This window comes from Raphanus sativus, chromosome 5 (genome assembly GCF_000801105.2).
Source record: "Raphanus sativus cultivar WK10039 chromosome 5, ASM80110v3, whole genome shotgun sequence".
Lineage (NCBI taxonomy): Eukaryota > Viridiplantae > Streptophyta > Magnoliopsida > Brassicales > Brassicaceae > Raphanus > Raphanus sativus.
In genome coordinates, this window is record NC_079515.1 from 22530241 (window position 1) to 22544641 (window position 14401).

The following is a 14401-nucleotide window of genomic DNA, read 5'->3' on the forward strand; positions in this document are numbered from 1 at the left end:
TTTTGAGTTATTTTTGGGTTCACCCCTAATGTGAACCTTTAGGTTCACCAACCAAACTTGTTATCTTAGATTAATTATCTTTTAAAAAAGGAAACAAAATAATTATCAAATTGTATTATGTTTTTAAAATAAATGTAAAATAAATAAAAATAGTAATTAACAAAAAAACGAATTTTTGAAAAATAATTTTAAATCCGCCAGCAAAAAACTATACCCTAAACCCTAATCCTAACTCCTAAACCCTAATCCTAACCCATAAACCCTTGGATAACCCCTAAACCCTTGGATAAATTATAAATTCTAATTCATAAATATCAAACTCTAAATCATAAAAACACTAAATTTTTTAATTCTAAATCTTAAACCTTTAGATAAATTCTAAACCTTAAAATTTATATATAGTTTTTTTAAATACATTTATACAATTACTATTACTTTTATTTATTTTTACTTTTTTATTTTAAAACATAATATAATTTGACAATTATTTTGTTTCCTTTTTCAAAAGATACTCAATCTAAAATAACTAATTTCTATTGGTTGGTGAACCTTATAGGGGGTGAATCCAAAAAAAAGTCGTATCTTTTTGGTGTGGTCACGAATTTTTGTAATGAGTAGTTTTGTAGTACTACTAACACACACGAGCTTAAAGATGTATGGAGTCAATTGATTATATATCAATTTCAATTAGTGTATGTAGATTTAAAAATAAACAAAAGGATTTTGACAGAAATATTTTTTTCTGGAACACTTTGACTGAGAAAAATGAATATCAATTAATGGACTTTACACGTTTGTTTGTGTATATATAAAGATCTTTATATAAACGAGCCATGTATTTGTACTTAGATTCAATAATAATAATTCCATCTGAGGATGTTTTTTTTTTGTAAAGAACATCTCTGAGGATGTTTATATGGTAACTTTTATGGTGCTGAGAAAATTCTGAAAATTACTCATTCCAAAGAAACATTCTTTGCAAAAAGCAAGTTTCCCAATGAATAGAGTTCAACGGCTGTTTTGAACAGTTCAAAAGAAAAAAATATAATAAACTATGAGAAATTAATGCTCGTGTCTTCTCTTGTCAGCCACAGAACTCGAATCCGGTGGAGTATAAATATTGATGTTAGGTCACATTTTATGTTGCCGATTGGAACACTATTTTAGAAGGCAGATGATCACTGCAGGCAGCATTGATAAAGGAAACAAATATAAAAATCCGTAGCTGACAAGTTTTGTATGAGAAAGATGTGATACGAGTATACGGCTGTTCTCCATCCCTAAAATAGAACTGTGGAAATATAAAAATAGTATTAATATGAAGTGACTGTTTTCACCATAACCACGAAAAACAACATGTTTTCTTTATCATAAAACATCAATGATTCGACTTTTGCAACGCATGCTCCTTTTGTAAAATTTGTGCATGTGTGGTCAACATAATAATTCTTATTAACTTATCGAATCAAAAGTAAAGAAATGTACGTGAGCTCTTGTAGTTATAGTCAACTTTTGCTAAAAGAATGCCACATTGGAAAAAAAAATGACTCAAGCATCGACCAAACTGCAGTCAGTATTACAGTATATATAGTTTTCACGGTCGACATCAATTTGCTATTCAAGCATATTAGATAGAAACGAATTATATAGAGATTGTAAAGTATCTATACAACTCTGATCGATCGCGAGTCGCGACGAAGGTTAGAGATGTGGGGACACGCTTTCCAGTAGTAATACAGACACTTACGTTCACCTTCCATCGTCTCTTCTATGCACACACACATTTAAGAAAGAAAAAACTTGTGTGTAGTAAGTGATATACAATTAATGAATGAGAGAGCGAGATAGAAGAGAAATTGAATGAAGGGTGTCCAAAAGAAAAACAGAATCTGAAACGTCAAATCATGTTAGTTGGGGGTCTTTGTATGCCTTTGGCTCCTTGTGCTTCTGACGGGTCTTGTCCACTCGCTTTAATGTTTAACTTTTTCTTTCTTTTTTTTTTTATTTTCACTGCGTTGTTAGGGTTTTTGTTTCCTTCTATTTCTTAAACTATTAATCTTGGTTTATCTGTTATTAGGGAAATTTATTCTTGTAATCAGGTATTCGTATTATATATTTTCTTTCTTCAATTTCATGTTTTATAAGAAAAGCCTAATTACTTAAGGACGAAATACCAATATATATACACACACAAATACTAGGTGGATGCAATTGGTGATATACCACATGCTAAATTTTATTGATCGTCCGTGCAATCAGTATGAAAATGCTTCCGACTAACTTAGAAATTTTATTAGTGTTCATGTTCAAGATTATTTATAGAACAGCTACTTAATACTTCATCCGTTTCATTATAAATGTCATTTTGATATTTTTATAGAGATTAATAAAATTGTGTAATAGACTAATATATCCTTATCTAATGCATAATTAATTAAATAAAAATATTTTAAATAAAAATCTGTTGGTTATTCAAAAAGGTAAGAATAGATTTAATGTACAAAATTATATTAAAATTATAGAATGACACTTATTTTGAAACAAAATAAAAAACTAAAGTGACACTTGTTATAAAACAAAATGATTATTTAAAAAAAAATAGAAAATAGAAAATAAATATATGAAAAAGTAGACAAAGGTTTTGACATATGTAAGATTTGTTCAACGTTGATACCTATATAGAAGATCATATACACTCGTTCACACAATAAGATGATCGATGGATGCCAAGTATACCACCAATAAGTTTATATATTGGAACCATTCAACGAAGAAATGTGACCTTTCTTGTCAAGATTAATTATTCCTAGTGATAGATAGTGGAGCTTGTTCCATTGTTGTCCTAACATTTTTACAATTTGTTCAAAAAAAAAAACTCTTGAAAGGAGTACAAATAAAATGTTGGTTCGAAAAATACACTCTTCTTCTTTTCATATACTTTTCAAAGATATTGAAATTCTTGAACCCAATTTTTTTTTATTAAATACACTTTTCTTCTTTTCATATACTCCATTGCCTCCGATCCCCTTCATGGACCCACCGTATTTCCCTTCTCTGGTGGTTTGATGTTGTGTTTGAACCATTATCTATGGAACTACAAGTGTCACTTTATGATTGCTTCTGGAGGATCTGTTTGTTTTGTGAAGTAAATAGTGCTGGCTTTTGATGGTAAATAAATGAAGAATATGGGTAGCGTTTTGATCTAATATAGTAAGCATAGAGCAATGCTATATAATAGAAAAGAGTATAAGAGAGTTAAGTTAAAAAGGAGGCTGCTTGCTTTCTGCAAGAAGAAACTTGATGAAAGAGTAGCAGAGAGGATGAAGCAGGAGTTAATTGATAGTCACTAGAGCAGAATGTGCTCTCGGCATTTGGATATTTAGAGAGTGTGGGATTCTCTATGATTACTCCCTTGATCCATGTTTCATGTCCTGCTTAGTTTTAGCCCCTACGTACGGACGCACTTATTTGGAATTGCTTATTGAATACTTAGACGTTTTAAGTTACAAAAAAAAAAGAATACTTAGACGTTTTGGTGCTCAGGATGTTTGTCTAACATTCGATTTCAGCTCAGAACTGCTAGGGAAGCTGCGACATTTGGTGTAACTGGAGCTGCATTGGAGCTGTTTCTACTGCTGCTTTTGCCTGGAAATACTCTAGGAGTCCATGGTAAAGGTTGGAAAGTGTTGTGTACTTCTATTTGAGGCTGCTTACACGTTGCCAAATACTGAACTGCTCTGTGTTCGAATTGTTATTTGTATTTCTCTTAGGTGCCGCATCAAGTGCTGGGGATAGTCAAATCCATCTCCAGACTCTCCTTTATGTTTTCCTTGTCTCAATAAGAAAAGAATTTTTTTCTTGGGTTCACCACTAGTGTAATTTTTTTTTTTTGACAAACACTACTGTGAATCTTTAGGTTCACCGACCAATGAAAATGAATTATTTCAGATTCTAAATCTTTAAAAAAATAAAAATAAAAATATTTTCAACTTATATTATATTTTAAATTAAATAAAAATAGTAATAATTACATAATTTTTTAAATATTATTAACACTGTCGGCCGAAAAACTAAACCTAAATCCGAAACACTAAACCCTAAATCAGAAACCTTAAACCTTTAGATAAAACTTAAACTCTTGGATAAATTATAAATGCTAAATCATAAACATTAAATACTAAATCTTAAAATACTAAATCATGATTTATCCAAAAGTTTAGGGTTTACCTAAGGGTTTAGGATTAAAGGTTTAGTATTTTGCTGACGGTGTTAATAATATTAAAAAAAATATTTTGTAGTTAATATTATTTTTTAAAATATAATGTAACTAAAAAATATTTTTATTATTTTGTTTCTTTTTCCAAAATACTTCGAATCTGAAATAAGTCATTTTATTGGTTGGCGAACCTACATGTTTACCATAGAGGGTGAACCCAAGAAAAACTTATAATAAAACGAATAACTCTTGGGTTAATTCCCTAGGGTGAATCTGTAGGTTCACCAACCAATATGATTTCGCTATTTCATATTCAATATCTTTTAAAAAAAAACAAATATTGTCAAATTATATTATATTTTTAAAATTAAAAAATAAAATAAAAAGTAATAGTAGTTGCAAACAAAAAAAATTGGGAAATTGCCAAAAATACCACTTTCATGATACCACTTTTCAAGTTTCCACTAACCAACTTTACCATTAAAAATTTAATAGGCAAAGTACATTTATACCCCTAATTAATAAAGCACAAAACTACTCTCTTCTTCTCCTACATCTCACGAGATCTCATCATCTCAGATTCACATCAACGTTGACGAATTCTCCGGCGGTGACGAGTTTTCCGGCGAGATCCGGCGACGCTGAAGAGATGTACAGCGAGATCCAAGGAAGCTACGGCGAGATCCGACGAAGCTACGGCGAGATCCGACGAAGCTACGGCGAGATCCGACGAAGCTACGGCGAGATTTGACGATGATGACAAGTTCCCGACGAGATCTGACGACCTTGACGATTTCTGCCGAGATTAGACGACACTCACGATTTCTCTGACGACTTCTCTAGCGAGCCTTCTGACTAACCTGAAAAACTTGACGAGATCTGACGAACTTACCAAGCTCTCTCACGACGTCAACGAAGGTGACAAGATAATAGATGGTGATTTTTGTTCTATTTCATTAATTTTAGCTTGATTTCCCAGAATCGATGTACGATGTGTTTCTAGGAAAAGAAAAGAAGTTTTTTTTTTCTGATGAAACTTTATAAATGAGGTACCAAATTATCTTTTGGACTCAAGCCACAGATGAAGTGGATTTTGTGTTTCTTAGAAGTGGTAGCTTACATGTTCTATTCACTGAATCAAGTATTTCTCAAAAACTTGGTGTTTGGATTTCTCCAAAAGTAGAGCCTACATTCATTTTAGATGTGGAAGAGTTGATTCAAAAGTCACTTGAAGTTGCTGGCTTTGTTGCACACCAACTGTTTGATCAAATGATTTTAAGAGGAATGAAAGAACAACAACACAAGGTCTCGAATAAAATACCAAAAACATAGCGATTCAAATATAAACTCAAGAAAGGAAGACATAATTTCAGTGACAAGGTTTTTACAATTATTTCTTAAAAATGATTTATAAGCCTCTATAAAACGTTATAAGACTTCATAAAATAATCACCTTTTGATATTCTACAAATCCTTATAAATGATTTTATAAATCCTTATAAATAACTTTAAATATTCTTATAAAACTAAAGAACATGTGCATGCTTTGTAAAGAGATGATGATACGTGGCAGATTCTAAGGCACATGCGGACAGCAAGTAATGCTCCACCGCTTCAGAAATTTTACATACCCTTATAAATTGTTTACTAATCCTTTATAATGGTGTATAAACTTTATAAATTATTTTTATAAATTATTAATAAATTATTATACAAACCATTATAAATTGTTTTATAAGGCTTTCTAAATGGTTATAGACTCTTTTAGTTGATTTATAAACAGATACAACTCTTAAAGTACCCCTTATAAATTGAATATAAGCTTTCATAAAGTTTTTATAAACCCCTATTAATAGTATATATACCCCTTCTAAATTATTTATAAACTTTCATAACATTTTTATAAATATTTATAAATGGTTTATATATTTTATAACTTGTTTTATATGCTTTTATTATTGTTTTATATACTCTTACAAATAATTTTGCATACCCTTATAAAGCTTTGTAAAGAGATGATGATACGTGGCAGATTCTGAGGCACATGCGGACAGCAAGTAAGGCTCCACCGCTTCAGAAATTCCAAGTTATTATATATCAGCCTTTTCATTTACTGATATCTGAGATACATGGGCCAGCTATAAATATTTATAAGTTATTATTTATCAACCTTTTCATCTCTGAGTTTATATAATACTTTATAAACAAGTATATCTGAGTTTTATAAAGGTTTATAAGGGGTTATAAGTTATATAATCTCTTCATGAAACTAGTAAATCTGAGTTTTATAAAGATTTATAAGGGGTTATAAGCTACATAATACTTTACAAACTAGTATATCATGAGTTTTATAAAGGTTTATAAGGGGTTATAAGTTATATAATCTCCTCATGAAATTTGTATATCTGAGTTTTATAAAGGTTTATAAAAGGTTATAAGTTATATAATCTCTTCATGAAACTTGTATATCTGAGTTTTATAAAGGTTTATAAGGGGTTATAAGTTATATAATCTCTTCATGAAACTTGTATATCTGAGTAGTTATATAATCTCTTTATAAGGGGTTGAGGCAATATATCCATTGTTGAAGGATGTGGCTCTTTCACCAGATATGCCTTTTTGTGTTGATTGTATTTTTGAGGTACTTTAGAAAAATTAACTTGTAAGCCATTATAAATCAGTTTATAAATGTTTATAAATCACTTTTGAGTTCCGTATACTCATTTTGCCTAGCATTCTTCACAAGAATTCTCAAGTTCACATGTTCATATGTTTTGAACAGCTCAAGAAAACCCCCTAAACAATTTTCATTCCTTTTATAATTTATTAAATGTTTTATAAACCTTTATAAATGGATTTTACTTTTAAAAATAATTTATAAACCCTTATAAATAGATTATAAACTTTACAAACTGTTTCATAAACTTTTACAAATGATTTCTAATATCTTATTTGTTCTTCATATTTCCTTTGCTCTTCTTTCATGTATTATTTTCTTATATATGTTACAAAAAAGCAAATTCACAAATCCTTGTTCCCATTAGTTTTTTTCGTTTTATATCATTATTGAACTGTCAAAATCCATGTCATCAAGATCAGATGTGTTGGGGTCACCAAATGTTTGTATTCATTAGGAAATCCAAACATTGTATTCATTGCTATCTAACTGCAAGACGAAATAAAAATATGATGTTAACTTTTAATCATGGTCTAAAGATACCTTATCCAAACGTAATATTCATGTATTTTGATAACAGTTTTACAAAGAATATAGGATAATAAAAGACAAGACTTCTCAAATTCACACATTTATATGTTTTTATAGACATATGAGCAACTCTTGTTTAAAAACTTCTTTGTAAACCTTGTAAAGCATTGAATTGTACTATCGACCCTAAAACCCAGATTTATAAGAGGATATAATTCTTTAAAATGCAATGTTCACTATTCGAAAAGCTTTCTTCTAACCATAATTATTCAAATGACAAGTCTAAATTAAATCAACTTTATTTTTTTTGTTTCAGATAACAGAGAAACGAAAATCATAAAATCACTTGAACCCAGATTTATAAAGGTTTATAATTTTTTGAAAACTCAATGTTTGCTATTGAAACTATTTCTTTTAGATCGACATGTTCTAAACGATTTTTTATATCAGAAAGAACAAATTCAAAAAAAATTACTTGAATCAAACAAAAAATACAAAATAGAAACATACATGTGTGAATCGTGGTGAGGAGCCAACATCTTTGAGGTTTTAATCGTGATTCTTGTAATCTCTTGTCGCTGGTTGTGTGAGAGAGTGATGATGGATCTCGACGAAGATGACGACGGATCTCGACGGAGACGACAACGAATCGCGACGGAGACGACGATGGATCTCGACGGAGATGACGATGGATCTCGACGACTGTGGATCTCGACGGATTTGACGACGTCGATGACCAAGACGACGACGGCGAGACTGGATGAAGACGACACGATGCTGGAAAGACGTCGACGATGACAGAAACGAGAGAAGAAAAATTTAATGGAGGAGAAGATAAGGTAGGGTCAGTTTTGTCTTTTACACATTAATAAAAGGTGTATTTGTGAAAATGTCCATCTATTAGTGGTATTGTTGAATTGTGTATCATACAAAGTGTAGTTACGAAATTTCCCCAAAAAACTTTTTGAAAAAAAATTTTGATACCGTCATCGAAACATTAAATCTTAAAACTTTGAGTAAACCCTAAACCTTAGAAAAATCATAAAACTTAGGATTTAGGATTTATCCAAAGTTTTAGAGTTTACCCAAGAATTTAGATCTAGTATTTAGGATTTATGGTTTAGTATTTAAGGTTTAGGGTTTAGTATTCTACTAAATATGATAAAATATTTTTTAAAAATTTCAAAGATTTAAAATTTATCTAAGGGTTTAGAATTTATCATAGATTTAGGGTTTAAGATTTAGTGTTTTGCTGATGATATTTTCTTTAAAAAAAACTTTTTTGCAATTACTATTATTTTTATTTTAAAAATATAATATAACTTGATAATATTTATTTCTTTGTTTTTAAATATTCAATATGAAAAACGAATTATTATTGATCGGTGAACGTAATCCAAGAATTAATCTTATAAAGTATGCGAATGTTTTGAAATTTGATATGTATTGAAAGTAACCAATTAGTGTAAAAAGTTACAATTTTGGGGAAATAAAAGGAATCTTCCAAAATAAATGTAGCTTAAAACATAAATCGTAATGGGCTAAGGAAAGACCCAAGTAAATCCCAAATATTATTATGAGCCTGAACAAACCGACCCAGCACGAAGCACGGGGCCAGAGTCGATGATCAGCGAGGAAAGCTTTGGCTCATCTGGCTCGAGAGCAAGGATAAGAAAACACCTTCTTAGACCATCCCCATTGAGGATTTTTAAAAGAAGTTCACACAAAAACCAAGAAAAAATAATAATATAATAATGTATTTGCAGTGAACCCAGGACGTAGGAAGTCTTTGCGGTGAACCGAGTTTGTCACTATTCTGTGAGCCCCACGCCACATGGCGGCCTACAACTGGTTCGCTTATTTTTTTTATTTTTTATTTTTTAAATAAATCAAACCGAAAAAAAAAAATAATAAAAAAATACTTTTATGACTCCGTCTCACCAGTTTGCTGATGAGCTTATCCTTAGATCGTTCTTTAAGAGCCAAGAAGAGAAGAAAAAGAAAGAAGGAATGAGAGAGGATTCAATGAGAGATGAATAGGCATTATTTGATCTCGAGGAAGAAGAAGAGGAGGTGACGGTGCAATGATTGATAGCTTGGTTTCGCACTCGTCAGACTTAGCTCTCTCCTGAGCAATTCAGCTTAGTCCCGTTTTTAATTTCTGATCTTTTGCACACTTTAGCTCTCTCCCGAGCAATTCAAAAGTTTTTTTTATTAGGATAAATGTAACATTCATCAGTAGAAATTATTTGATTGATTACTGACAAACTTCACAATAGATGAAAAAGAGAACATATACGTTATTATTTATTTTTTGATCAACACATACGTTATTTTTAATATGTTTGGAGTAAATCATTAAAAAAAATCTTCGTTGTTAAACTTTCCTTTTTGTTGATATATATATTTTATAAAAGAGTTAAATCCGAATCTATTAAAAATAAAGATTTAATTTTTGGGTGGAAATACAGTTCAAAGATAGACTATTTTTTGGCATTCAAATAAACCGAAAAGAATAGTTTATATCCGTGTGGCCGGTGGAATTTGAACCTTGTTGATATATCTTTGTTATGAAAGAATAACGTTTTCTATTTATTTTAGCATATGATTTCCCACTTTACTTTGGAACCAATTGAACAAAATATCTGCTCAAGTGAATCAATCCTTCTGGGCTTTATTAAAGTAAAGACACTACAAAACAAGTAATCTAAAATTCCATAGACTGTAGAAAGGACAGTTGGCAGATAAAATTATATTTTTGAAAGACGGGAGTATAGAGAAGCGAAGACAGCAAAAGTAAGCTGAGAGATCACGTGGGGACGGAGAAGGAGGCGTTGGTATATGATTGGACCGACCAGTTTGAACTGTTTCATGTTATCACCAAACATCAAGACTTGGCCACATGCCGCCAGTGACGAGCTCATTACTTTATGTATAGACGACTCCTCTTCCTATTATTACTTTTATAGCAAAGAAAAGTGTCTAGAATCAAGAAAATCGGAAGAGGAAAAGAGGGGAAGAACAAGAATTATGTCATACTACACGGGATCTTCATCATCTTGTGCTAATGTGTTACTCATCGTGCTCCTTATGCTTCTGAGTTTGTCGGCTGATGCGTACAAGAACTATACTGTGGGAGGGTCCACGGGATGGTTCGATATCCAGGAGAGACCGTCTGCAAATTATCAGAAATGGGCTGATTCCAAAACCTTTTCTTTGGGTGATTTCCTCAGTAAGTTCACACCACACTTGATCTCTGGTTATTCTTTCTTAGTTTGGATAGTAATATGATTAAAAACATTTGTTTAATTTTAGTTCGGGTGTGATGAACTTTTACAGAAATGATGTAATGTTCAAATGAATATAGTTTCTGTCTTTTAGATATTCAAAAAATTATTCCATAAAAATATTTTTTAGATTTTGAAACACTTATCATTAATTGATAAAATAAATTGCAATTTTTAATAGATATTAATTAAAAAAAATTGAATTGATTAGATATTTTTGGTTGATAGTTATTGGAAAGCAAATAGTATAAATAAATAATATATTAATTTCTAAACATTTATCGTATGCATGAAAACTATTTTTTAGAAACAGAGTGCGTACAATAGTTTAGTAGGATGTATCTTCTGAAACGACTCTCTTGTTATTGGTTTATGCTTAAGATGAACTCTCAGTCATAAACGTCTATTTGTTGTTGTTCAATGTAGTTTTCAACACAGATAACAACCATTCGGTGGTACAAACATATGATTTCAAAACTTACAAAGAATGTGACTACAACAATGGTGAAGACAATAGTACAACAGAGTGGTCGTCTGCAAACCCTTCAGCGACATCTCCAGTTCCGGTCTCAGTTAGTGTTCCTCTAGTTAAAGAAGGTTCCAATTATTTCTTCTCAGGAAATTATGACGGTGAGCAATGTAAATTTGGACAGCATTTCATGATAAATGTAACACATGGTCAGGGCCTACCATCACCAGATGAAGATGGTGAAACGGCCCCTGGACCAGGTCAATCCTCTCAATCCGGTGATGATGATGAAGTTGCTCCAGATACCATAGTTCCCGCCAATTTTGACCATCCTAAAGATATTGAGAGTGATGATGATGATAGTTTGGTTAAGGGTCGTAAAAGTTCTTCTTCCGTTACAAAATATAATTTGTTATGTTTAGTTTTAATGGGGTTCCTAGCATCATTCTTTTGATCAAATTATTCTTCTGTGTGTTTTATCATCATTATGTCTTTTGGAGATATCAGTATAATTATCTTAGCTGATAATTATCATAATAATATTTACGAAATTCTATACATAGAATGCGTTTCTGGAGGTGTAATAATAAGTATCCTAGTAAAAGAAATGAAATCAGTATAAGTTTAGCTACTAAGATTTGTAATTATACTATTACTGGTGGTATCAGTGGATGATAAGAAGCATATATATCATTGATAAATAGACTATGATGAGCATAATGATAATGAGAGTGCGTTGTAGATCCTCGATAATGGTGACGTTTCCTCACGACCTAACTCTCAACGTCAAAGATATATAGAGTGGAAATGTAGAAATATTATATTAAGTTGGTAGATAATTGAGCAATAATTCAAGAGGAGAAGGCATCCCTAACTATATTATATTAAGTTGGATGGTCATATACCTTATGTTACAACTTTATATAACTTGAAATCGAGCTACTTTAATAATGAAGAGAAGACATCTCGCTCGACCCGAACGTCAAACACCACCACTTACTCGTACCAGCCAGCAAACAATTTTGGAAGTGAAGTTAAATTGTTTTAGTTGCATGTAAGATGGTTCTATGCTATTTTACTACAAATGCATTACTCAATTTGATTTACAATTATTTAACATCAGTATTATATACTTATCTCTCCTTCGTCTCTTTCCCTCTCAAAGACTCCTGTCATCTGACGACCTTTGTGGCTTTAATATCTTAGATTCTTAGTCAAATCTGGAATTTAGACTTTGCTTTCACGATTAATTCCAAGTAGATCTTGGTAGCACAGATATTTATTTTCTGTTTTTAGTTTTTTGTTTGTATTAAATGATATATTTGTAATAATTGATCATAAATTTAGATCGAATTTTTTTTTTGCAGTAATAACAAAAATTAAAATTAAAATTTTAATAAAATATTATTATATAAATTAATTGTCCTAACTAAAGTAGTATAGGTGTGGGTCATCATGCTTTCGAATTCCAAATATTTGGAATTTCTATTAATATAAATTTGTTAAAAATAATCTCACTCGGTATTTAATTTTAAATTTTAATTTGTTTGTGTACTAAATATTATATTTGTAAATGTAATCATATTAAATTAAATAATTTTATATTTTTGCTTTTAACATAAAATGTATCACCGACACTGAAGATTACCTAAACAAATCTAACATTTATATGATTAGATGTATGTGTAAATATATATCACACAAAGTTTTTGAATGATAAATATAAAAATAGAAAATATGGTTAGTATGCTATTAAACATAATACATTAGTTATAAAATTTGTAAGAAAAAAATAATTGTTAGACTTTTAACAAATTTGTGACATATAAAAATTAAGATTAGAATTTGTAAGAAAATGAAATGTAGTATAATATATATTTGATCTAACTGCTAATTTCTTATAAATGGGCTTACGTGTTCAATAATTTTCAGATTGGATTTGACAATTAGTTTTCATAATTACTGTAGACTGATGAGAAAGTCAATGGAAAATAATTTTTCGAAAATAAATAAGGTGATTCAGTTTCTATATCTTGTAGTAGGGATGGATGTTCGGATATTCATTCGGGTTTGATTCAGGTCTCTTTGGATTTTAGGTTTTCGGGGTGAAAAGTTTTTAGCCTCATTTGAGTATTTATAATTTCGGTTCATGTTCTGGTTCGGACAACTCATTTAAATTGTTTAAAAAAAATTCTTAAAATATAAAAGTAAAAATATATATCAAATAAATTTGATGCCAAAAACTTAAACTTAACATAAAAATTGGTTTGGTTCGAATACTAAAAGATAGTGACGGCACAATAATTTTTCTACCATACCATATGTGATTTTTATTATCATTAAATGTGGTAAATTTAGAATTAGGAAATGTATTTATTGAATTGAAAAAATAGCATTAATAAAACTATAAATAATTTCGAAATTGATTTAATAGAAAAGGAAAGTTAAATTTTATATTAGGAAAAGGGTGAATTTGCTTAGTAGCCAAATTTTCAATGGAAATTAGGAAAATAACGTTGATTTTGACGTTATTAACTAAGTAGCTTTTATCTCATACTTTATCCGGTTATGTCCTTTGCATTAGCAAGTTTCCGGTAGAAGAGTGCATGACATCATTACTTGGTTTATAGATAGGAGTGAAACACCATTATTTTCACCTCCCATAATACATACACGTTGTACTTTTATTTTCCACATACATATACATTATATGCCGTAGAATGAATGATTAAATTTGTTTAGTGCAATCACAGATAAATATATAATATGAATTCAGTCTATCTGAGACCATAATATTCAAATGGAAGAAAAAACACAATTTAAATGGAAATAGATGCAAGCGGAGCAGACAAACAATTGATACTATCTCAAGTGGAATAGTACAATTAAATAATTACTATTTTATGTCATATCGAAAGGAGATTGGAAATATCAAATATCATACTATGTCTACCTACAAAGCAATTGAAAGCAATGATATTCCACATTAGAAAAAACACTAATGGAGAGCACTTGACACCAAACACTAAACCCAAATTTGGGAAATATAAACCCTAATCCATTGGCAACCCAAATCTTCGGGAAATTAAACCAACCTGTCAGAATATGGGAAACATGTATTTACATTACTCACGAGAAGAGTTATATTCTATATTCACGATACTATTTTAAATGTTATTATAGGTAGAGTACATCCATGATTGAGTTACATGAAATACAAA

At 30.3% G+C, this 14401-nt stretch overlaps 1 protein-coding gene across 1 annotated transcript; it reads left to right on the forward strand.

Moving 5' to 3' along the window:
* The first annotated feature begins 10119 nt into the window (after positions 1-10119).
* LOC108860400 (early nodulin-like protein 18) lies at positions 10120-11745 on the forward strand. Its single transcript, XM_018634283.2, has 2 exons — positions 10120-10656; positions 11138-11745. The coding sequence occupies exons 1-2, from the start codon at positions 10266-10268 to the stop codon at positions 11632-11634; spliced, it is 888 nt and encodes a 295-aa protein (XP_018489785.2). The 5' UTR covers positions 10120-10265; the 3' UTR covers positions 11635-11745.
* Positions 11746-14401: the final 2656 nt, after the last annotated feature.